Source organism: Antennarius striatus, chromosome 6 (assembly GCF_040054535.1).
Source record: "Antennarius striatus isolate MH-2024 chromosome 6, ASM4005453v1, whole genome shotgun sequence".
NCBI lineage: Eukaryota > Metazoa > Chordata > Actinopteri > Lophiiformes > Antennariidae > Antennarius > Antennarius striatus.
The window spans coordinates 8,312,759-8,339,585 of record NC_090781.1 but is presented as its reverse complement, the minus strand read 5'-3'; the positions used below and the strand labels follow the sequence as shown (position 1 = coordinate 8,339,585).

The window sequence follows — 26,827 nt, the reverse complement described above, 5'->3', positions numbered from 1 at the left end:
ATCTATTACAGCAGATATGTTTGTATAGATCGTCCAAAAACGGTCTCCGTATTATATATTATATATTATATATCTATCAGACATCAATCTTTGAGTGTGAGAGACGGGTTAGGAAGTCCACAGGTATATATTCCATTACTGTCCTGTGCCATCCCACAACCGAGGGGCCTTCCCCAAAATCCAATGAAGGAGAATGTTTTTCCTACATCAGTCACCCGCTACTGAGAAGACCCTGGAGGAGAGAGACTGGATCAAGATCAAGCTTAGTTTTGATTGATTGATTGATTGATTGATTGATTGATTGATTGATTGATTGATTTATCCCTCCCCATATACTTCATGCTCTAACAGTGTCAGTTGGAATCTTTTAATATCTGGGGAGTCTAGTCCACCCGTAGCAACAAGGACATCCTGAGTCGAGGAACGAGTCTTGAGACCCTGTTTTCCTCTTCAGAGGACGTGTTCGTTGATTCAAAAGTTGCTCAAGGTGGGGTTTTTTTCTCCGCCACCCAACAATACCCCCCAGTCTTGGCCAGTAGTTTGTGTCCGCTGATGAATGTGGCCCAGACCATGTCCTGCTTTCCCTTCCTGAGTCATCAGGCAGTTAGCCAGAACTTTCCACAGACACCCTGAGCTCTTTCATCCTCCAATGACCTCAGCAGCAACAGGACATGTTGACTCTCTGAGCCTCTGTCGGCCCAACAGACCGTCTGGTTCTGCTTGATGCTGACCTCCGCTGGGGGGCGTCCACCCGGTTCTCGCATGAAATGCGAAAAAGTACATGTTAGCATGCCAACATGCTACACTACACTTTGTACATTGTAAAATCCCACATGACAGCATTGTGAAGAAGTTAGCATGCTAACACTAGCATTTAGCTCTAATCAACACTGAGCGTAAGTCCAGCATCACTGAGCTGATGGCTTCCATCGCTGTAGTCCTGAGGCCTGCTGAGCGTGAGGTTGTGAGGTTGGTTGACTTCCCACAGACAGGAAGACAACAAGAGGAAGCAGCGGCCTGGGGGAAATAAAAATTAAATAATAAAGCAGGTCGCGCTGATGGAGAGGCCAGACTCTCAGAGGGTTTTATGAGTTTCTCCTTCCTTTTCTCCTCCTCTCCCTCCATCACAATGTAGCTGGATGGTTGCTGAGGACAACCTGTGTGTGCTCACCGGTTGCCGAGGACAACCTATGTGTACTCACCTAACGATGAACAGGAAGTGGTACTATTAATAGCAACATGTGTAGAAAGGACATTTGACTCAGGTGTGTGTGTGTGTGTGTGTGTGTGTGTGTGGTGTGTGTGTGTGTGTGTGTGTGTGTGTGTGTGTGTGTGTGTGTGTGTGTGTGTGTGTGTGTGTGTGTGTGTGTGTGTGTGTGTGTGTGTGTGTGTGTGTGTGTGTACAAGCATCTGTGTGCAGGAAACATGTACAAGAGAGGAGGGAGATGAAGATTGTGAGACTCAGACACTTGAGGGACCAGGAGGGGGGAGAAAGAGTATGGGATGGATGGAGGGAGTGAGGCACTAGTGCAGGAGGGGGCGAGTGTGTGTTGACGCTGTGCGTGGCGTCAGTGTGATAAGAATAGAGACGGTGCGTGTAGCTTTGCTGAGACATCACCCTTACACCCTCTGTGGGGCAGCAAGCACTCACTCTGTGTGTGTGCATGTGTGTGTGTGTATGTGTGTGTGTGTGTGTGTGTGTGTGTGTGTGTGTGTGAGCACGTGTGTGTGCGTATGTGAATGACTGTGATACATAACTCCACTACTGGTGTCACAGTGTTTTATTTCAGTTGAGTATTTTCAGGTATGAATTTTTTTATTCAGTTAAAAATTTTAAAAACATTCCCCTGTCATCGTTAAACAATTTTAGAATAAGATCATTCATTTGAACAAAATGAGAATAATATGGACTTATGAGATTGAGGAGGAATTTTCTTCTTAATAGAGCAAAGCTGCAAAAAGAGAAAAGAATATCATTTTTAAATAACGTTTATTACAATGTGGAGAAATATAGCAGCCTTACATACCATAGCATTAACTGATGGTGCTGTATATGATGTATGTGTGCAGACAGTATATATAGTTTTGTTTTGTCTGTTAGTTTTCCTTTTTTTTCCCGGTGATTACATCCACCACTGAGCTTTGGACGTTTTGTACTTTTCAGTAAGGAGACCAGAGTTATTCTGATTCAGAGAATCTCTGTTGATAGTGAGATTAGACATGTAGGTTTGGAAGTAGAATCTGAATCCATAATTGTGGTAAATCACATTTGTGTCGATAACCCATAAAGTGTTGATTATTTTCTCCTGGGTTTCAATGATCAATCAGATTTTTTTTAAACCTGCAATGATAAAACAATTGATTAATGACAGTAGTGCTTCTGGTGGTATTTGCTTTCTGAGTGCTTCCTAATTACATTTCTGTTGCTACTACTGTATACCACATCGAAATATTATAATACTTTTTTAATCTTTTCCCCTGCGTGTAGTAGGTCTGTCAGTAAAGCTGAACCTGCTACAGCGTAGGGCTGCTGTCAGACGTTTGCAGTGGTACAAGAATAATTCAACTAGCAGAGCAAAGCTTGAACAAACAGAGCCTAAGAGTAAGATGTAAAAAAGAGTTAGTGTAGGTTTCCAGTGCTGACTGCAGGTCAGTGGAATCAAACATGGAATCAACATCTCCACCTTCACACCGTCAGGAACTGATGGAGCCACTGTGGGAGCAGTAACAAAATGTGAGAGAGTCGCTCCGGTGTGTGTGAACGGCAAACAGAGATGATCTGTCCAGATACTCACAGGGTTGATTCCCCTCTCTTTCACCTCCTGACTGGTCTCGGATTCGTACAAGGCTGAGGAAAGGAATTCAGGAAATGACTGCTGAGGCATTCAGGAACTTCTGCATCAATGCTAGTGGTTGGTTTCAAAACCGTGTCAGTATGCTGGGATTTAGTGTCTAAACATTCATTTCACTTGTCTTTGAATTCAACCTGTTGTTTAAACTCATGATGTCTTCAAACTACACCAAAGGTGTAGACTTGTAGAAGACTTGTAGAAACATGTAGTTTCTTCCACTTGGGTCCCTCTCATTCACACACATGTACTCTGTCTTACTGCGGCTAACCTTCATTCCTCTCCTTTCCAGGACAAACCTCCACCTCTCTAGCTCTTCCTCCACCTGTTCCCTGCTCTCCCTACAGATCACAATGTCATCTACAAACATCATAGTCCATGGAGCTTCCTGTCTAACCTCGTCTGTCAGCCTGTCCATCACCATAGCGAATAAGAAGGGGCTCAGAGCTGATCCCTGATGCAGTCCCACCTCCACCTTGAACTCCTCTGTCACACCTACAGCACACCTCACCACTGTCTTACAGTCTTCATACATGTCCTGCACCACTCTAACATACTTCTCTGCCACTCCAGACTTCATCATAAAATACCACAGTTCCTCTCTGGGCACCCTGTCATAAGCTTTCTCCAGATCTACAAAAACACAATGCAGCTCCGTTTGGACCTTCTCTGTACTTCTCTATCAACATCCTCAAAGCAAATACTGCATCTGTAGTACTCTTTTTTGGCATGAAACCATACTGCTGCTCACAAATGTTCACTTCTGCCCTTAGTCTAGCTTCCACTACTCTCTCCCATAACTTCATTGTATGGCTCATCAGCTTTATTCCTCTGTAGTTGCCACAACTCTGCACATCTCCCTTGTCCTTAAAAATGGGCACCAGCACACTTCTCCTCCATTCCTCAGGCATCTTCTCACTATCTAAGATCCTGTTGAACAACCCAGTCAGAAACTCTACTGCCACCTCTCCTAGACACTTCCATACCTCTACAGGTATATCATCAGGACCGACTGCCTTTCCACTCTTCATCCTCTTCAATGCCCTCCTCACTTCATCCTGACTAATCTTTGCTACATCCTGGTCCACAACAGTCACCTCTTCTAGTCTTTGTTCTCTCTCATTTTCCACGTTCATCGACTCTTCAAAGTACTCTTTCCATCTTCCCATCACACTACTGGCACCTGTCAATAGACTTCCATCTCTATCCTTAATCACCCTAACCTGCTGCACGTCCTTCCCATCTCTGTCTCTCTGTCTTGCCAGCCTGTATAGATCAGTCTCTCCCTCCTTACTGTCCAACCTAGCATACAAGTCATCATAAGCTTCATGTTTGGCCTTTGCTACCTCTACCTTCACCTTACGCTGCATCTCCCTGTACTCCTGTCTACTCTCCTCAGTCCTCTCAGTGTCCCACTTCTTCTTAGCTAACCTCTTTCTCTGTATACACTCCTGTACCTCCTCATTCCACCATCAAGTCTCCTTATCTACTTTCCTTCCAGATGACACACCAAGTACTCTTAGCTGTAAGTCATAGGTTTGATTCGCATTTTTGATTTGGCAAAAGTTTTACGCCGGATGCTGTTCCTGACACAACCCTCTGTATTTATCCGGGCTTGAGACCGGCACAATAAGACACTGGCTTGTGTCCTCTTGCAGCTACATTACCAAAGGGAAGAATCTAAAATTAAAATGTAGACAGTCTCCTGTGTGCCTTAGATTCTATATGTAAATATAAGTATAAGTACCAATAAAGACTTGTGAAAATACTCTATTACAATAAAACACTCAAATCCATCTTTATCAGAATAAAGAATATCAAGTGCTGCAGTAATAATTCCATCATGATTGAAGTTTTCCTGTAAATCCACAAATTGGCTACACTACATAAATATGTTCTCATTCTCTTTTTGGTAGAATCTTTAAATTAATTTGATATTTTGAGAAATTTACAGGGACTTTTATTTTGGTGGAATATAAGAGGATCATTTTTTTCTTACATGTCTCAAGACAAAATGTTTCAGACCCACTTGTTTAACTAATGTTAAAATTAGGGTCATAAAACGTCCACATGTTCCACTGAAATGTAGTTTAGTAGAAATATAATGTTCCATATAATGGAAATATAAGTCAAGTCAAGACGAAGCGCCTGAATCCTGTGAGTGGCTGCGGTTCAGGAGGTGAAACGAACGCATCCATCCTGAGAGTTGAACGTATTTCACTTGTTGGAATGAATTCTGAGTTCCTAAATGTTCACCAACGCTGAGACAATTTGTGAAAGAAATAAAAACCGTTTGCACATGGTTAAAACCCCATATTAACTGAAAACGTTGCAGTCAACATTTCAATTTTTTTTACCAAATTTTTTTTTTTTGCTATCATCAAACTTTAAAAAGGCAAAAAGTGACATTTCTTATTTTCAACCTTTCATTGTCATCCATGTGATAAATTCACATTCTGTTTTTAATTTACATTTTACACAAGTATCAGTACTGTGTGTATTAAAGCATGTTCATGTCCCAACAAGCCTTTAACATCTTGGGCCATATTTTCCAGGTGCAGGTGTGTTAAAAATAGAAAAATATTTGTCTCACGAATGGCATGAGAGCAATTCTTTTTTAAAAATATCGGTCATGTTTTTTTTTTACGTGCTTCATGACGTGTAATGTTGTGACATTGATTGATTGATATGTGTGTTACCAAAGAGCTTGCGCAGCCTGGTGACACATGACACAAAGCCGTGGAATGGCATGTGAAGCTCCCCCGATGCAAACCGTGCAGACAGCAGCTCAACTATCTTGCTGTCACATTGCATTCCTGGGAAACACAAAAGCAGATGGCATATTATGGTCTTGGCATGTACATATGTGAGTGTGTGTGTGTGTGTTTGTGAAGGGGATGTGTATTGCATGTATACCAATAGCTTGCAGTGCTAAACTGAGTTCAAAGGGGCTCATCGTCCCTGAGGAGTCCTCATCGAACTGGAAAAACACAGACTGAAAAAGAAATCAGTAAAGCAGAAAGAATAATAATTGTAACCCACCTCTACTTGTTTGTTTATTTTTCTATCTTTTACACACACACACACACACACACACACACACACACACACACACACACACACACACACACACACACACACACACACACACACACACACACACACACACACACACACAACACCTGCAGACTGTGCAGTCTGGACAGCAGGGTTTCTGCTTGTTTACGGCTGAGACTGGATCGCCCTTCAGTCTGTCAGATGAGTTGAGGATATTTTGACAAAGCAGATGATAATGGCACAACCAGGGGTCTTCTTCAGAAAAGCATCTGCCTGAATGAAGTCTGAAAACAGCAGCTATCAAAGTTCTCAACAACACCAGTTTTTGGAGGCTGGCCTGTGAGATTCAATGATCAGCTAAAGTAAGATAAACACCAAACTAAGACTGTAATAATAAAGAATATACTGAGGACAAAAGATACATCCTCTCCAAAGATGAGCTGTCTGCATGTCTCCAGTGGCAGATGGTAATCTTTGACAAGAGCTATTGTTTTGGGGGAAGAGAAACTCAAGATTATTTGCAGTGAAACAACGAAAGTTATAATTTAAACTAAACTGGGAAAATGGTGAAGGTGAGGTCAGAGTTTAGACACTTTCATTACTTCTCCCACCCCATCAGTCGCCATCCCGCTACAGCTGAGGCTGTCTAGACGGGAGAACTTTGTGACCCCACCGCTGCTGCCTGTGAGCAGACGGGCTGCGGCTTCGCTCCCACCTACTGGCCACTAAGGGTACTGCACAATCAAAATTCATCTGTGGTGAAGCTTCGAGTCATTTCAGGATTAGGTTTAAGGTTGAAAATGCGGGACCTGAATTAAACAGCATCAGGAGCTCCTTGGCATTCAGTCTGTCATCCTGCCAGGGGAACAGAAGATATGGGTTCAGAATAATTAACCAAAAGACCCCAATTTAAACATTTTTCAGGTACATGTGAGGAAGAATTCTTACTGGGCCAGCATCATCATCGAAAGTCTTCTGAACCCTCATTTTATTCTCTGCTGAGACTGGTACTGCCATAACCTGTTTGGGACAAACAAATACAATTTATGTGGTTGTCATGGTTACCTACTGCAGGATTTTGTTTGAATGCAGATTAGACACGATCAATAAACTCACCTGGAGGAAGCCGGAAGAGCAGCTAAAATCCTGCATCCTGGAGCATAAAGACCACAATAGATAATCAGCACTGCTGTCTCGACTTTGTGTAATATGAATTTTACACAGACATAAATAAGGTCTTACATCGTAAAAACACTCAAAAATCAAATTCTTGAAATCCAAGAATTTGAGATATTTTCATGATGTAAGTTGTGCTGTTGTGCAACATAATAGTTTTTTATAGGACGTGTTACATTTTTATGGGTGGAACAAAAGTTTCACCCCTCCATGTGTATTTCAACTATGCTGTCCGAAGTACCTCCTATGTACGGCTGCTAAAGGAAGGATTTTAAATAAACTGTGTATTTCCCTCTGAATGGTAGTGAGAAGTCGCATAGGCAGTGTATAATAACAGAAATTGGAAATACAAAAAGCACAAGTATCTAATAAATGTGGTTCAAAACTTCAGTGTGCGTAACTTTGCAGTACTAGAAATTGAAGATTATTCTGATGGTGTTAATCCAGCCCAGACTGAGTGATGGGATGTTAATATCCGATCTAAGTTGTTAAAAGTAAGAATTTTAAGAATAAAGTCAGCATTCTGACTTTATTCTCACAAGTCAAACTTTTAAATATCTCTTTCTGTGGAAAACATTTATCATTCCTGATGTTTTATTCTTACACTAAAGACTTCTGACTTTAAAATACTGAGAATAAATTCTGAATTCTAAATTTAAATTGAGACTTCAGAGAATATAGATAGAATTCCCTCAAGTCACTTCTAAATCAGAATTCTAAGAGAAAAAAAAAAGAAAACGTTTATTATTAATTCTCAGATCAAAGACAGATTTTTGCGCAAAAATTCTGAGAATGATGTCAGAAAACTACAAAAAGAAGTTATGGGTTTTACTTCTTTTGGAAGTCAGACAAGAGGATTTTATGGTTGAGGAGGGAATAAAAAATGAATGTAAGCACGTTGTCTTGTTTTCCTTTATACTTTTATATTTTCAATCTTACCCCAGAGTGTTTCCAGTCTTGGAGAAAATGCGGATGAAGAAGTCTCCCGGCTGGTTGGGTCTGTAGGTGGATGCCACGATGATGTAGTCACCAGGGTCTAGGTGCATCTTCCTCCACACACCTCTGTGGAAACAAAGTTAGTGACCCCTCCCAAGTTATAACTCACATAGCTGGCAGTGACAAATAAAAATGTCCAGTGATGTTTTCTCAATGTTTTACATATGATACAGACATAAAGACAAGACTTCTGTGTTGTGTGACAAAGCTTACCACTGGATATGTTTGTGGTCGCATCTCCCAGCCAAATAGACATCATTATTTATTAAAACTACATTCAAAATCCCTCAACAAATGAAAAACCAAAGTAATCAAAGGAATTTTTCTTCAGAACAATCATGTCTCCTCATGATTTGTGCTCATTTTTCATAAATTTTTGATTACGTTTTTCAGGGAATAAGCGCATCAGTCATCCATTTGCTTCTTTTAACTTTACATGTAGTTACAAAATTGGATGAATGAAAACTCAACGAGATATTTTTCAGACTCTACACCAAATATCCTGTTTTAATGAGCAGATTGTGTAACAATCACTGATAATCTCAAACTCCTTCTGCTTGTCCTCGTCTCTCACCTCTGAGCCTTATATTTCCCAGAGCGACCCACAGGACGATTTGTCATGAAGAAGTTGCGGCTCAAACACACACCCTGAAGCTGTGTGAAAAACACCACACAGAGTAATCAATCTTGGATCTTGGTTTGAATCAATGAGATCATGAGAATGTTTTGAACAACACTTCACTGCTTTTATGAGACGCTCACCTCAGGAGGAACCTGTGAATAAACAAAAAGAAGGGTTATTTCTATACTGTAATAAACACGTTCAATAAACGAACACACAAACTGAGAGAAGAGGGCAGGTGTGACCTTGTAGACGTGGAAGGCGATGTAGCGGAAGTTCACTTTGTTTTTCTTCCTTCTGTCTTTCTGCAGGAGCTCCACAAGCACTGTGCACTTTTTGGCTTTCTGAGTCTGCTTCTCTTTTCTCTTCTTTTCCTCTGGAGTCATCATCTCCTCATCATCTTCATCATCCTCATCATCTTCATCATCCTCATCCTCATCATCTGATTGGTCCTGCTCAGTGAGAGTCAACTGAAACTGAGGATTCTGCCAGAATGACTCTAAGGAACAAGCGGAGACGGGTCTGATCACATGACCTTCAGGTGAGCGTGAATGTCTGTGAGGTCACAGGTCACAGACGTACTGTGGTATCTACGGCTACCGCCAGCTGAGCTCCCCGACACCCACACGCCGTCGTGCTCACTGATGGTCCATGTGGCCAGGGGGGCAGGAGATGGGGGGGCGTTGCCTTCCACTAGAGTGTCAGGATTGACGCTGCAGAGTTCCACGATGTCAAACAGGCTGCAGAGGGCCTCAGCTCCGATCCTAACAGAGAAGTGTGCTCATCCCGTTAAAGCGTCAGCCGTGAAATTATTGATAGAAAAATCTCATTTTGGGGAAATAAGGTGTTAATGGAACCTTTTTGTCCAAAAAATTTTAACAAAAATTTTATGTATGAGCTTTAAGTTGTATAATTTCGGCTAAATCTGGAATTTTTTCACATCCAAAACGCAGATGTGTGTTTCTGATTGAATCCAATACCTTTTACGATCTAGAAGTCTCAAAATCCTGTAAGGCTTTAAAGGGTTATTTCTAAAAATCAGTGGTGGAGTATAATTAATAACAGGAGTACTGCTTGTAAAAAAAATATACATACAGCTGTTATATATTAGAGCTCAATTGACAGTGTTAATTACCTAATTTTTAAATGTTCATCTCCTATGAATATATAGAAGAGGATAAAAATTATGAGAAAAAATTTCAAATTTTCGAGACTAAGGTCAGGAATCTACAATAAAACTGAGATTCTAAAGTGCACAGAGTTCCAATCAATAAATAATGGTTTGTTTTGTTTTTTGACCAACGGAATTCTAACTTCTTTCTCAAAACTCTCAAAAAAAATTTTTTTAATTTTTTTTTATGTCAAAGAAAAAAATTTCAGAAGTCTGACTCTACTGTTGGCACTTAAAAAAAAAAAGATCTTCTGTAGAAAACGTGTATGTCAAGGATTTGGTGACTCTTTATGGAACCTTTTGTCCTTAAATTTGAGATTAAATGCCACAAATTTTTAAAGTAAATGAAGTATTCAAACTGCCGTCTTGGATTAGCTGGGAAGTTCTTAGAGGTAAATGGTTCTAACTGTTCACTGTAACTGCACATGAATGATGATTTAATAAAACCTATTAGTCACATTCATTTATTAGTTACAATACAAAAGCCTCTTATAAGTCGATCACAGACAGAAAAACACTGACGAGGAACTTTCTACTGCAGAAGCAGCAACTTTGATTTCAAATACTTTACATTTGGAAACTAATTTGTAAACTTTCCCGGTTATTGATATATAACGTGTCATTTTAATCAGGGTTTGATTATATGTTCTACAGTTGTGTGACTTGGTGTCTTTTAATACCACATACCAGAAATCCCCATCTTCTTTCTTCTTCAACTCAATCCTTTCCTTCTGTTCTTTGTCCACCTTATCCCACTCTTTACTCCTGCAGTCACAAACAAAGAGGAATTCGAGGATGTTTGAGGTCCTATAACTCCTGTGTAAACTGATAATATATTCATTTAATAGACGTTTTCTCACTTGTCACTCCAGGGTCCACGATATTCAACAAAACCCCAGGGGTTCCTCAACTTCAGCAACAGAATCTCCTCTGATGCTTTTATCACCTAAAACAGAACAAATCAACAAAAGAGATCAGCTCATCAGATAATCAGAAACCCAAAAATTAGTACAGATTAGAGCAGATTAAATTTGATGTAATGAAACGTAACTCAATGTCATAACACATGACTTTACTCAGATGAAATGTGGTATGATTAATATGATTAGAATAGTTAAAATTATCTGGATAACTTCATTGGAATATGTTTAAAACATACAGGCAAATTAAATTTGATGGTGAAATCAACTTAGATAATATTAAAATATATCTGATGATAAATTATTCAGATTAGATTAGATTAGATAGTATGAGATGATAAAATGTAAATATTATATTAACAATATTAAGATGTTAATTAAGAATTAAGTGATTAAGAATGTTATGGCATAAGATTGAAGTAGATAGTCACATTACATTAAAGTTGGGATTAGATTCTAATTAAGTCTGTTTGATGTGATCCAAATGAGATGGGATTAGATTATATAATATCAGATGAGGTTAAATTAGAATGTTTTACTTCAGCTTTGGCTAAAAAAATGTTTATCTGGAAATTCAGGGAGATTGTCTCACATTAAAGTCTATTAGTTAGTGTATAGTTTCAATGAAAAACTAATCAACGGGCAACACAACGATGATACAGATAGAAACATCACAACAACTCGGTGAAGACGATGCCCAAACAAACATCGACACTGGCCTTTTCAGTGTCGGTGATGGCGTAGGCGTGGCCCTTGATCAGCCCATCTCCTGTTACTTTTCCAACCTCCTGGTAGCTGCTGGCCTGTGACAACGACGCGAGAAACGTGAATGCATCTACGTTATAATCCAGCTTTGCTGTGCGGATGTTTCCAAGCGTGTCCGTACCTGGATGAAGCAGCTGATCAGGCTGCCTCGAGACAGGGCCGCCGTCAGGGACCTCCAGAGAACTCGAGGGGTCCGGGACGAGACCTCCATCGAGTAGGCGATGCCTCCAGTGAAGTCCTCCATCCCCTCTGATATGTTGCCCCCCTTCAGGCTTCCATAGGACCCCATTAACCTACATACCAGAGGTGAGAAAGTCTTAGACGGCTGTATATCTGATCTTCTTGTTGTCGCAACATAATCACTTTTCTGATGCACAGAGGAAAAGAGTGGGTGGTCGAAGACATTAGATCCCACAAACATATGCTGGTAGTGGCAACTGACTTGGCGTAGGCCTTCTCCACCAAGGCGCTCCAGTATTCGTTGCGGGTGTGAGAGTAGCTGAAGAGCAGACGGCCCTGTCGCACTGGAAGCTTGTCATCCACCACCACCTCCACCCACTCACCATACTGCCAGAACTGCACAGGGACAGAGAGACGGAGAGAACAGAGGACAAGCTGATCCAATAAATCAGGAAGAAAAGCAGCAAGACGACCTGATTTACCAATTACTGTTCTGTCCACAAAGGGGCAGCAGAAACAAACAAGATTTTATTGTACAACCTTACTGACTTTATTTCTACACTCTAATTTATTTACATGGCATCACAGACAATTTAACACTTTGGTCACTGATGCAAAAAAACAATCAGGATGTGATACAACTGTTTTTATTTATCATTATTTATTTTCATTTGTTTCTTGTGTTTCATTTCCAGGATATAATTCAAAAATTCAAATATAATTCAAAGATTTTTTTCCTCAATTCTTTATCCGAACAACAACCAAATATTACAGGTAGTTTTTACCATTATAATTTGCTTCCATGATGTTAAATTGAACAGTCTGAGATTTTTTTTTCACAATTGTTTTTCTGGGGTATTCTTTAAAAACTGATTATTTTTGTCACAAAACCTTTGTAATGGTTATTTCTTGGGCCTATTGATAACCATTGGTGGCCGAGCAAAAATGTCTGACTCTCTAGCAGTCCAAAATGATCCAAGTTCCACAAAGGTTTGTAGCAAAAAATAAACCAAGATTTATTACAAACTAAAATTAATACAAAAGCCCAGAAGATCAAATATTAAATTCAAATAAGGATTGCACTGATAAAGTCATATTTTACAAAGGAGGAGCAGTCTAATCTAAAGCTTGGAGGATATGCATTGAGTGTCGAAGACTGTGTCTTCCTGCTCCGGCCACGCCCTACAGGTAGGATGACTGGACCTTTACGCTCCAGTCCAGCCACTAGATGGGGGTGAATCTGGGATATGGCTCAAACAGAACATATAGTATGAGTTAATGCAAACAAACATTCGTTTTGGCTCCTACAACCTTTATGCCTGGATATGTATACAGGATATCAGATATTTTGGGAAATATCTTATTGATTTTCTCAGTAAAATGTACAAGTGATGAGGGACCCTGAATATTTTATGTGTTGTGTTTATGTGTTATTCAATCTAACCAAAGTCTGACTAAATCTCTGCTGCTCTCTGGAAACAATGACATTTAATAAAATGTTCTTAATAACACCTTTCCTTTGTCCACTCATGTTAAACACTGCATGAAATACAAATATGACGGTCTTTTATTTTAAGATAGGTTCAGTCAACTCAGGACTTTTAAAAACCCGACTTTGAAACCAGATTGCATCACTCATGGGCAAAAACTTCCCTTCTCTCTTATCTTGAACATGCACACACACCACTAGATCTGAAGGTACTGTTGCATCACACACTACAGGATATTACAACTAGTATCATTTAAGAAGGAGTTTACATCAGTACTGATTAAGGTCTTTTCTTTCTTTCTGCTCTTATTCCAGTTGAAATTCAGTTTCATTCTCTGAATCTAAAGGCACTCATTTACAAATTTTTTAAATGATAAACTTATCAACCATTTGTTCTTTTAAATGACTAAATATTAAATGCAAATTAGGTATTATAAAGGCCACCATATTTTAACTTTCTACAAGTTTATGACACTGGGTTTTTTGAATAACTGAATACCGTGTAATGAAAATGGTTTTAATAAGAATTCCTTGTCCCGTGTTGAATCCCATTTGGTTGCTGTGCAGCATACAGTAAGATAGAAATTAGAATTATTTCATACATAGAACTACTTAAGCCTCCCATCCTCCTACTCTTCCTCTTCTATGTACTTTCTCCTCCATCTCAACAAAATTCTGTTTTTGCTCCTCATGTTATTCTCTGATTGGCCGGTGGTAGGTCATGTGACTGCTCCTTAGACCTGCCAGCCTGCTAACTTTTCACAGGTTTGAAGGTTCTAGTTTTGAGTCTACCTGAGGGCTTTTATGAGTGGAGTTTGTGTGTCTATGCTTGGTTTCCTCCTACAGTCCAGAACCCTGCAGTACCTCCAGGTCGCCTGCAGCTGTGGTCCATCCTTGTGGTACCGACTCTCTTGCCCCCAATGGACCCCCCAATTGATTAACTGTAGCTGCATTGGGCTGTTTTTGGATTAGATATTACCACACGGCTATGATGTGTTACCGCACATTAACAGGATATAAAGTAGTCAAAAGAGCTTCACCATAAACATCTACAGCAGCAAATTACAGAGCAACACCCCATTGACATTTTGAAAATATCATAAATAGTAATGAAGAACTCCAAGGACACATTTTGCTCCCTGGAGTGTACATTTTCTTTACATACTATAAACTAAATGATAATTTAGCTAGTAAAGTTTTTAAGTGCAGGACCTGTAGCGGAGCATTTCTGTGTCCTGTGTGCTACTGGAACTTTTACATCTGATGAAGTTCTGGGTATTCCTTTCACATCTCATCATCACATGAAATAGTCAAACAGTCAAAGCACAAATCAGAGCAAAAATATCAAGATGCAGGTATTTTTACATGGTTAGGACTGAAGGACATATGAACTATCAGATACAACATCAAAACCCAGAGGTCTGTTAAGGTGAACACCACCTCCAGAGTCATTATTACCACAGCGATGTGGCCAAGAACGGACTTGTCTGCCCTTTTATACCTACAGCTGTGTGTGTGTGTGTGTGTGTGTGTGTGTGTGTGTGTGTGTGTGTGTGTGTGTGTGTGTGTGTGTGTGTGTGTGTGTGTGTGTGTGTGTGTGTGTGTGTGTGTGTGTGTGTGTGTGTGTGTGTGTGTGTGTGTGTGTGTGTTTCCCAGGGGTAGTTACTACCTGCATGTCCGGACTGCTCTCCCATCACTCTGACAGGGCAGAATTATTATTTTCCAGCCCTGCTTGTTCAGTCATGTCACATTCTCCCTATCAGTCTCTAATGGCTCAGAGCTCTGGGGAAAAATCTCTGAGCAAAAGCTGTAAAAATAATTGTTGTTTTATTGTTTGGTACATGTCACGAGGTGGAAATGATGAACTATTTAAAATAGAATTACCCTTTCCAATGAGGTGATAAAGATGTTTTATGTTAGTCTCAGCTTATGCAGGGGTCCCTAGTGGCTCCCCAGTGACTTGATGCCAGTTTGATCTTGTAATTAAATAACCCAGTGTGTGAATGTAAAGTATATGTCGGTCATAAAGCCTTAATCGTTTATGCTCCTACTGCTCTGAGGTGTTAAATAGAGTATTTAAAACTCACAATACAAACTAGGAGTCACGTCTGGTCTGCTGTCGACACTGATCGAGTTGTTCTCTATTTACTTTCTCCATAAATGTGGATGAACTTCACTTAACTAGGCCTGTTTATTTTTTTTCTACCTTTTTATGATTTTCTATTGATGGGTTATTTATTAATCTTTCTATTTGGTGTTGTACTACTTTCTATGTGTTGGTGCTTGCTGTGTGCTTTTTCTGTGTTTTGTGTACTTACTGTGCTGTGTGTGACGGAGAAATTAATTTCCCTGATGGAACCTCCTTTAGGGATAAATAAAGTTATACTCTACTTCCAGTTCATCCCCTCTAGCTGACATGTTCATTCTTCCTTCCTTCCTTCCTAGCTGGCTCCAAGCTTGTCGTGTGGTTCACTGACAAGCTCTTGAATTAAACACCGATTGAAACCGGAGTGTGAAAATATAAAAATGCTATCGCTTAAATTTCCTTGTGTGATGTCACTCGAGTCAGCAGTGGTTGGATGTGAAAGCTTATTGTAAAAATTTAGAACAAATCTGGGGCACGTCATTACAAAAAAGTGACCTTCACTCTCTTGTAGCCTGCTGGACTCTGTTGGGGGCCAGAGGCTACTAACTAGCACATTGTGCACAAATCTACATCCAAACTGTTTGCGGTCACGTTGCATTGTGGGTAATCTGGTCTCGGTTCAGGAAGAAGAACACATGCAGGTCAATAGGAAACATGGAGGCCTCAGCCGGAGTTTTATTCACCAGTCACTTTTTCCTTGTTGTTCATCCAGTTTTGTGACACTTACCCTGAAGTGGAAGATCCCTGCATACGACTCCGACAGGCTTTGACCGGGTGGAACCACCTTCACGAAGAGTTTAGGGTGCATGGTGAGACAGGACAGAGCCGCCAGCAGCCAGCAGTTACCTGAGAAGCAGACGAGGAACAGATGAAGGAGTTACATGTCGCTTTGGAACGAATGATCTATGTCTAATGCATCCTTTTTACAAGCGCAGAGGGAATTGTTGTCCTGTAAGGCGTGATCCATCTCTCATCAATGCTTTTCATTCTCTCTCTCTCTCTGTTTGACACACAATAAGTCACATTCTTCTCAAACTGCAAACATCTGTTCAGCGGTGATTCTCTGGTAATGCTGCTGTAACAGATGGCATTAGCCTAGAATTTGGAAAACAACTCCTGAAACACAGTTAAAACAACCTGAAACAGTCACGGAGAAATAAAACAGGGAGGAGGAGGTTGGATCGATACTGTGACCGGTGACACGAACCATCAATATTGAAATCCCAGAGGAGGAAAGAGAACTATTTATTGTGGAGAAAACTGATCGTCCTCACAAATGAGAGACAGACAGGATACGTGGACTTTGGTGGGACATGGTCTCTGCAGATTTGGAAACAGTCTTCCTCCCTTGCTGTGTGTTTGAAGTTGGGTCCCTGAAGCTACGTGGTAACACCAGACAGTTTAAACATGCTGAGCGACAGGAAGAAAACACAGATTTGGTTGTTGGCATGTTCTGTTTTCCTGGACTCACCCAGCTGGCCTTGACAGATATCAGTGGTCCCGGTTGTGCCCTCCACAAATACAGCATTCTCACTTATTTCCTGTAGAGATGGAGCGAAAGTAAAACACGATCACGACACGTCAACACCATGAGGTTATTATAGATTAAAAATGTAGAGGTTAGTCTGTTAAAATAGTCCAGGCTCCTGCTAGTCTGGGTTGATTACTGGTTTACTTGGTTTCTGGTTCTTGGACTCAAAATGACACGTGTCATAAAATATGAAGTGTATTTGTTTCTATTTTTCTGACAATTGAAATGTACAGTAGGTCTACACCCTTCTACTTTCTTTGAGTGGTGGACACATTTTGTTCAGGATTTATAATCCTGCATTCAGGCTGCAACATGTTTCTGAAAGTTTTTTTATTTTCTTAAAATGCTTCCCTCTGACTACTTGTTTGTTGATTTCTTTCTCTTCTTCTCCTGCAGATACTGCCAGCAGGAGGTTACTCCCACAGCCCTGGTAGAATCATTATCAAACACTCCTGAGCAGCAATGCCAGCAGGCATGACAAGTAACAAGCTGTAACACATACATGACGACTTTGCTTTAGATTAAACTTCATGCACTTCAGACCTGAGAATGTTATGTCCCAAATTGATGATAGCATATTTGAATATTGGTAAGAAATGGGGATAGTTTTTGTTATTTTACAAGTTAATTGTTGAGTAAAAGACACAACTGTCTACCTTCGGTCTCTGCCACTTTATCGATTTGCTTGGATCCGGATCTTCTGGCATGCCGATGGATTTGTGGGCAGCTGGAAACACCGGGTCAGCAAACAGCTGTCCGCTCCTCACACACTCTTCCAGGAGAGTCCTGAAGTCCTGATCCATGAACTTGATCGGGTTCTCAATAGAACCCAGAGGTGCATCCTTGTCGTTCGCCATGGTCCCGGTTCAACTCTACGCCTGGTCGATGCTCGGCTGAGTTAAAAGCGCACACACACACATACACACACACACCGCTGCGGGAGAGGGTCGCTCGGAGCGCCTCCCCGGTTCCCCCGCAGAGGTATGCGGAGCCGGAGTAATGACACCGTGGCAGCATCCTCTGTGATCCCGTTAAGATTTAGTGTTATTATTATTATTATTATTATTATTATTATTATTATTATTATTATTATTATTATTATTATTATTATTATTATTATTATTATTATTATTATTTGCGTGTTTTGTTCATTTACTGAGGTCCAGTCTGGTGTAAACACCCCTCCCCCCCGAATGAACCAATCTCTATCAAATTAAAAACAGCTATTTATTATAATGAAATGGTCTCATAAAGACTTCTGGATGTGAATTTATTTATCGTACTTCACAGATATCCTGATCTGGTGTGTCATCAGGACACAAACCTCAGAGGGCAGTGTTGTTCTTCTGCCACTAGGTGTCAGTATACTCCACATCAAGATCACACCTCCGTTCTGACTCCACCAGAAGTGAGAACATCTGATGCTTCTGTCAGGAAACATTGGGTACCTGTTGAAGAAGCCGGATGAAGTTACCTGTATTGCATTTTGTCCACAGGTGACGCAAACTTTAAATTATCTGTGAATAAAGCGTAAAATCATTAAAAAAAAATTGTCAAGGTTTAGGGTTTCGGTTCTGATATACTGTACTTTATAAGATGTAAAATTTTAAGAAAATGTCTTGCAGGAATCGAACCACCGATCTTGGGAACATTGGACGACCCGCTCTACCGCTGAGCCAATATTAAGTAGCATGCATATTATTCACTTTTAATTAATTATTTTAATTAAAATAATTATGTGTATGGCATTTATTTGGTCTCTCTCATTTTTACAGATGATATTAGTGTTCTATTTATCTGTCTATCTACCTATCTATCTATCTATAGATATCTATAGATACATATATGTATGTATCTATGTATATATGTATAACTACACATATATGCATATATCTGTATATATATACACATATATGCACACACTGTACATGTATATATATATATATATATATATATAGAGAGAGAGAGAGAGAGAGAGAGAGAGATAGATAGATAGATAGATAGATAGATAGATAGATAGATAGATAGATAGATAGATAGATAGATAGATAGATAGATAGATAGATAGATACATACATACATACATACATACATACATACATACATACATACATACATACATACATACATACATACATACATACATACATAGAAAAAAAAGATTGGTTGGACGAACGACATTCAGACATTTCACCATTTTTGATAGATATTACAATGTTAATTTACTAGAGCGTTATGGATATGAATGTAATTATTGTATCTGAAACCGTAACATGTACGATGGGACGACAGATCTTTTTCATTTAATTTATAGTCAGCATGTTGTATTCACGCTACTCTGGAAGAACCCATTAAAGCTAGTAATAATTCTATGTTTATTAAAGTTAATAATCACTTAAAATTACTTCATAGTTTCATTTTAAGTCATCTTTGAAAGGAAACCCTCAGTTTGGCCGAAAGGTTGTAAATCATAAGGTGAAACTCCACAAATGACTCAGTTTACAACCTGACAAACTGAAAGTTGTTTTGCAAAGCACTAGTAAACGATTTATTGATCGTCACTGCTTTCAAAGAAAAATAACTTCCAAAGTCTTCATTCTCAAATCGATACCCTGAATTTTATTTTGTTCTCCTTAAATAGGACTGTTTGAAGAACGTGTTCAACAGCACTGCTGAAGGCTGAAGCAGATTGTGACACCAGTAGCAGCAGTTAGCTGCAGGCTGCTACTGACTTTTACACAGGCGCTCTCTGAGGACAGCTAATGGCTCGAAAAATTCTTTAGCTTGATAGATGTTTTTAATTGATGTTAAGCTAGTTGACCTAGTTTTCAAATCGTTTGAAACATATTTTTTAAAGAGATGCTTCCTTGACACAGGTTAGAGATGTTTACCAGCCCTTTGTGTTTCGTCTTATACTTTGTGCCGTACTGTCTGTTGTACTGCCTGTGTTGTACTGCCTGTGTTGTACTGCCTGTTGTACTGCCTATGTTGTACTGCCTGTGTTGTACTGCCTGTGTTTTACCGCCTGTTTTACTGCCTGTGTTGTACTGTCTGTTGTACTGCCTGTGTTGTACTGCCTGTTGTACTGCCTGTTGTAATGTCTGTTGACCGTAGGTTTGAGAGGACTGCAATTTCATCTGTGCTGTATGTCGTGTATATATGGTACATTTGACCATAAAGCTGACTTTGACTTTGATTCTTGTTGTATTTTTCAGTGACGGTAATCACTAAACAGAAATAATAACATTTAATTCCAGTTCACTTGTAAAATATTACCTGATTAATATAACATTAAATAATACCCTTCCAATACACTTTAAGCTAATGAAAGGAGATAACTGGATGCATATGCCTGTTTAGAATGAACATTGTGAGGAAAATCTCAGGTAAGTAAATGTAGTAGTTTTGCTGTAAAATAATACGTAGTTGATAGAGATGTTACTTGATAAAGCTGTGAGTGTTTATAATGTTAGACATCTGTCAACAGATGTCTAACAGCCCCATCTAAATAAAGTCTCTGCCACATGAGGTGGCATCTGAATGAAGATCTTTTTTTATTTTTTTTTGGACGGACATACGGACGGACGGACAGACGGACGGACAGGCAGACAGACAGTGAGAGAAACTTTGATCATCCAGTAGTAGATGGATGAACTGTTCTGGACTGACTGTGAAATTTGTATGGCTGTTGTACTTTTTTGACCACAAAAGATGAGTAAATGTGACCTTATGTTTGTCAACCTCTCTATTTTTCACCATCCATGAACAAACTTTACACAGTCAGGTGAACATGGCCGTAGGACATGAGGAAGCATTTTCATTCAAATCAATGATAATTAACTGGTGTTTGTCGGATGAAGACAGTTTTATAGTGGAACTATTGCATTCAGGAACACAGAAGAACTGAGAAAGCTTTCAGACCCAGACTTTGAGTTCTGCTGAAAGTTTAAGACAAATGTGATTTCTGAGCATTTGCGAATTGTTTAGAAATGTGTCCTTTTAAAATCAAATGAAATATATGAAATATATTTTGTCTAGATTGGTCTACATAAACCATCTAACTAGTCTAACGATTGCACATGGTTTGAAGGAGGAAAAGTGAAAGAAAAACAGAAAAAATATAAAATAAAATCCCTCATTTATACCACAAATTAATTCTTTTGAGTTGTAGGAGGTTGTGGGAACTTGACTTTCTAAGTATTCCTGATGCCTCCTAAAAAAACAAAAAACAAAAAAAACAATAGCTGATACACATCAAATCATATAGGATTTATTTTGCTATGTTTACAGAATATAGACGATGCATTATTCATGAGGACTGTTTGTGCTGTGAAACCTATAGCACACTAAATAAACAACGTGTTGAGGTGATGTGGCCTCCTCCTCGAGGCCATGTGTGAACTCTGGTCGTGGAATAATAATCGAAAGTGGACATCCAATTACCACTCCCCTCATCCTCCCCCCTCTGGCCTCTTATACAAAGTCATTCATTAAATTTAGGTAGATATCCATCTTCTACACCGTTGTCCCGCAGTGCTCACTCCAGGCCTCTTCAGGCGTCTCCAGCAGTTACTTCATCGCACGCCTGAATGCACTGAAAACGTGAGACTGACCGGGACTAAACAAACAAGAAGAATGGCAACACAGATCCACCTAATGGTCACCATTTAATCCCATTCATGGGTTCTCCATTATGACCGTATGTTCTTTGAGAACGGGATTATAGGAAGCCTCGGTGACAAAAGGTCAGAGGGCTGAGCAGACACGCCCACACCTTCATGACCTGCACTGATCCCACGACCCAGGCACCCGGAGCCCCATGGGCCCCTGTCGCTCTTCTCGCTGGCTAACCGGCTTTGTCCCATTCAGGTTTCTGCTGCATCACTCATACACGTTGCACCAGACTATATGGGTCAGAGGGTATCCCTGCAGACAAGTCACTGAACCTTAGATGGATCAAAAAATAACATTATCGATATGCCACCAATAAAGTTATTTAATTTTTATGTCTTTAACTTCTTAATCACTAAATGTGACGACTTAATTTTATTTAGTCTTTTTGATCCAGAGGTATACTTATTCCTTATTTAACAACAGGAATTGTTATTAGCAGCACAGTGGCTCAGTGCGTAGCGCTGTGGACCTCACAGCAGGAAGGTGGGGCCTTTACGTGTGGAGTTTCCGTTCTCCCCGTGTCTGCGTGGGTTCTCTCCAGTTCAATAAATATGCAAATTAGGTGAATTTACCACTCTGAGTTGCCCATAGGTGTGAGTACGAGTCTGTCTCTCTATGTGATCTTGCGATGAACTGCCGACTTTTCTGGAGTATTTCTATCTTATGATACCATATACTTCTACAAAGCTTAAATTCTGTAAAATATTGTTCTGTTTAGTCCAGTAGACTCATTTAAGAACCGTTACTACATTTCATTGTAAGATCTTTCATACAAATGTGAAATACATAATATAAATGATCAAATGTGAAACTTTATATGGAGCGAGCAGTTTTTAGTGTTAGAAATGTTTTATGCTGAATCAAACCCTACTCATAAATCAAATAATAAAACTAACTAATCATAATTACTATGTTTTATGACCAAGATAGTTTTTTCCATATAAATCAGTAAGATTTAAAATGAAGGCTTTAACAGAGCCTTACCTTTTACTTGAGTTACAGTGTACTGTGTTTATCTTTTTATAGATGGGGAAAACTGTAATATTAGCTAAGCTTCAACTTCCCTTATTTCTAATATGAATTTTAGGTGTGTTTGAATGTACATCAGAGTTTTAACGGACTTTTAAGAGCAGAAGTACTCTCTGTCACAAGAACTCAATGAACTGAGTGATGACAAGCCAACTAGACAAGCTGAGTCAAATATGAAGACTCAGAATCAAGCCGCCTGTAGTGGTTATTTGCTTGTGAAGACTGAAGACGGTTGGAAGTTCCAGTTCACCTGCCCTCGGGGCCGCTGGCAGCAAACACATTAAAGCATTTTCACCTGTCACAGGACTGAACTCTGCCTCCTGATCTGACTGTGCACATGAACCAGGCAACACCTCTGACCCCTAACGTGGAGCGTATATGTGTCTGTGTGTGTGAAGTGGGGGGGGGGGTGACGCGGTCAGATATATGGTCAAATCCAGTTTTTCAAGAATTTATGGACGTTTCTGAGAGGCACAAAAAACTAAACTGACTGACCTGAATGTGTGTGTGTGTGTGTGTGTGTGTGTGTGTGTGTGTGTGTGTGTGTGTGTGTGTGTGTGTGTGTGTGTGTGTGTGTGTGTGTGTGTGTGTGTGTGTGTGTGTATGTGTGTGTGTGTGTGTGTGCATGTGTGTGTGTGCGTGTGTGTGTGTGCGTGTGTGTGTGAAATTAACTGAAGGTTCACAAGGAGGGTCACCAGGTGCCCCAAGTACAGAGTAAACATGAGTGTTTATGAAAGACAAAGAGAGTGACAGACGCTGCAGGAACAGAGTGTTCCAGTGGGCAGATGTTTGATTTTCTCATCGCTTTCTTCTTCTTTATGATGAGATGTGCGGTTGGCTTTTGAAGCTCTGTGCATTAAGATTAAGGTTCTGGGTGTGTAGAGACATTCACCAGCAAACATGATACGAAGGGAAAACACCTGTCGTGAATATTCTAGTCAGCAACTCAGCTCAGAATGAGGTAGAAACAGATGAACTCACCCATTCAACCACCTTAGAGACTAAAAAAATCTGCAAAATCAAAACTACACAGAAAAAGTTCTGTCATGTCAATCATTCATTGTGTGTAGAAAGAAATTAAAGATACAGTCATTCAATAAAATTCAACCAAAAACTGAAATACAATGAAACAATCCACTTCATCACTGATCATGTAAGATTTACTTATTATACAACTCAAAAGTCACTGAAATCCCAAGTTTTTAACATTTATTTTCACATGAGAAACATTTTAAAGTGCATGATGATTGTTTTTCGGTTCATGGTTGACACACCTCTGATAAATAAACTATTCAGAGCTTATTTATTTATTTATTTATTTATTTATTTATTTATTCATTATAATTATTATTATTATTATAATTATAATTATTACAATTGTTATTATTATTATTATTATTATTATTAATATTATTAATATATTTTATTTTACATAGCCTAGAAACAATTCCCTGGTTCTTGAGGTGATTGTTCGTTCATGTTTTAGAGAAAGTGGCATTGGTGGAGTGTTTTGAGCTCTGAGCACAATTCTAGACCCCAAAGAAATAAAGTTGTTAAAGTTATTACTAACTTTAACTTTTAACTTTCTTTACAGAGTACGATTTTTGATGATTTATTTTTTTTAAAAAGTTCCTTTCCCTATCTCTTTTGTTGACCAACTCCAGAAACTTGTGCAGATATATTTTGACTACTTGTATTGTTATTATTGTTACATCCCTGCGAAGCGGTGATGTATTGTATTGTATGTGTTTGTGTGTTCGTCCGTCCGTCCGTCCGTCCATCCACCAAACATCTTCACAACCGTTGCAGATATAAAGATGAAAGAAAAAGCACATTACTTGGGCAGCAAAGAGGATGAAAATCAGATGATGACCCTGACCTTGAGAAAACTAGGTCAAGGTCAAATTTCAATTTTTGTACATTTTTTGTACATATCTCAGGAACCAGATAAGATAGAAGGACGAAACAAAAGGCGTTATGTTCAGGGAGGCAAAGGAATAAAAATTAGATCCCAACCTTGACCTGGAAAAACTAGGTAAAGGTCAAATTTTCACTTTTATACCTTTTTGGGAACACGTCCCGGAAACCTGATGAGATATGATCAAAAAACAAAAAGCAACATTTTCAGGAAGCCAGAGGCACAAAAATGTGGGATGTTGCCGTCTCTGACTGTCTTGTTATATTTAAATCTAGAGACAGCAATTCAGTGAACTCTGAGAGACATTATGACACTGGATTACAAATCACATCATTGTATCATATCATGTTATCATATCATATATCATTTTAAAGTCTCTTACTAAAATATACATATACTTGTCATTCTGCTAACATTTTCTATTACTAAAGCAGTAAATGTCAAAAGTGATACTTCACAAATTAAGTTCACGAGACAATTATATCAACGATTATTTATGTCTTTTATGTATTCTCTGAATGACTTTTATTTAAATGTGCAGTTTTGCTAGCTTTACTATTTAACAGAGTTTTCGGTAAAGAACAGCCGTATCCACTGGGTTGGTGTGAATGAATGGGTGTTTCAGCGAACCTTTCACAAAGCCGTCTCATTGACGTGGGGTAGACTCTCATTTGGGGTTAGCCTGGACATTTATTTCCACTATAGCCTGTTTAATGCAACCTTCTGTCTCACATTGTGAAAAAGAGAATCAGTGAACTTCCTCTCTTTTGTTTTTAAATGAACCTGCCTCCAGTCTCATCACCGCTTCCTCCCTCTCCAACCAAACTGAAGTGACACCGTCTGCAGAGTCTGTCCTCTGAACATGGACGCTTATATAACCTCCCATAAGAATGAACCCTCCTAGTCTTTCCCTCCTCTTATTATCTGGAGGTGTTGAATAGCAAAAGAAGAGGCGCTGGATTGACGAATAGCTGCCTGGGACAGTGTCCCCTCTCACCCCAGCCCCTCACACTCTCACTGCTGGGGCGGGAGGGTGAAGGGAAGGCGAGGATGAAGTGGGTGTAATTCCATGGTTCGGGTTTCTCTCTGCGGTCACTGCGGGAGGAGGGAAGGGCTTGAGAAGGTGGGAAATGTGGGAACTGTTGGAGGATAAAGAGCAGTGAGGGAGTCTTGTGGTTTGTCTGATAACTCCCAAATGCATCTTTCTCTTTCTTGTTATCTCTCACTCTGCTCTGCTCTGCTGCAGATTTTAATCCTCAGCCTCTGCCTCCTCCTCAGTGATGTGGGGAGGAAGAGGACAACAAGACACAGACCGCAGAGATGATTGCAGCCGTCTCACAGTGCGGCATGAGAAATGTAATTAAAGACTCTGAATTAATTGGTTTTTTTCCATGATAAAGCACATCTTCTCATACATGAGCGAGAGCCTCTCATGGCCGCAGGCCGGCCCCTCAGGAAACCCAACACAGCAGATCACTTTCCCTTTGTTGTGAGGGTTTTCACAGCTAATCACCTTAAATTCAGTCTGCATGTGTTATTCTTTGCCACGGCTGGCTCGCCAGGTCAATAAAGATAACCCATGAAGTCGGGCAAGTAGATGACAGTCAGAATGTCATTTTCATTTGTGCAGTTGTGCAGGTGAAAGATTTGTTTTGGTATTGGTGAATCTTTTGGGCACAATAATAGTTTATGATATATCTGGATCAATCCTGGTGCTGCTAACTTTATAGCAGATTTTTTTTTTTTTTTTAAAGAATCTCCACTCAGATGAAATAAAGTCATCGTGTAACTCATCACTGACTTTAGCTCTACATAAAGATCTTTACAGTTAATTTTCTCAAAAACCAAAAGTGCGCCTTATAGACCAGTGCGCCTTATGAAAAGTTTTAGAATGGGTCATTCATTGAAGGTGCGCCTTATAGTGTGGAAAATACTGTAATTTGAAATGCTCTCACCAAAACATTTTGGAGAAGAAAACAAAATAAATTGTCTTTATACTGGTCTATGTGATATTTTGATGCTCATTTCAGATTCAGTCACGCAATATTTGACCCGTGTCACAACCGGTTACAATGACAAATCAGAGGGGCAGTGTGTCTAGAGGTCAAGATGATTCAGAAAAGGTCATTTAACTTTGTGTGTACATGTGTTTGTGTACTGTAAGATGCCATTACTGTCCGTCACTGGTCAGATAACACCCCCCCCCCCAACACACACGGTGCTACCCTCAGCCTCCCGTTGGCACGCGTTCCGAACACAACATTGTGATTGGTTCATCGGGGCGCCGTGTGCAGGGGTTGACAG

The 26,827-nt window shown here is 39.7% G+C and overlaps 1 protein-coding gene across 1 annotated transcript; it reads right to left on the bottom strand.

The window, feature by feature from the left end:
- Positions 1-1,771: 1,771 nt before the first annotated feature.
- On the bottom strand, positions 1,772-17,883 carry capn12 (calpain 12). Its single transcript, XM_068317307.1, has 21 exons — positions 17,559-17,883; positions 16,843-16,912; positions 16,099-16,217; positions 11,999-12,132; positions 11,678-11,849; positions 11,511-11,594; positions 10,732-10,817; positions 10,559-10,636; positions 9,283-9,464; positions 8,841-9,199; positions 8,653-8,732; positions 8,022-8,144; positions 7,023-7,059; positions 6,855-6,926; positions 6,716-6,761; positions 6,329-6,390; positions 6,032-6,100; positions 5,766-5,844; positions 5,549-5,665; positions 2,796-2,848; positions 1,772-2,713 (listed from the first exon to the last, which is right to left on the bottom strand). The coding sequence occupies exons 1-21, from the start codon at positions 17,757-17,759 to the stop codon at positions 2,687-2,689; spliced, it is 2,250 nt and encodes a 749-aa protein (XP_068173408.1). The 5' UTR covers positions 17,760-17,883; the 3' UTR covers positions 1,772-2,686.
- Positions 17,884-26,827: the final 8,944 nt, after the last annotated feature.

Coding starts and splice junctions, on each gene's coding strand:
- capn12 (XM_068317307.1), bottom strand. CDS start 17,759: ATGGCGAACGACAAGGATGCACCTCTGGGTTCTATTGAGAACCCGATC. Junction 16,913..17,558: donor TAAAGTGGCAGAGACCGAAG/GTAGACAGTTGT, acceptor CCATCTCTACAG/GAAATAAGTGAGAATGCTGT. Junction 5,845..6,031: donor CCAGACTGCACAGTCTGCAG/GTGTTGTGTGTG, acceptor TTTCTTTTTCAG/TCTGTGTTTTTCCAGTTCGA.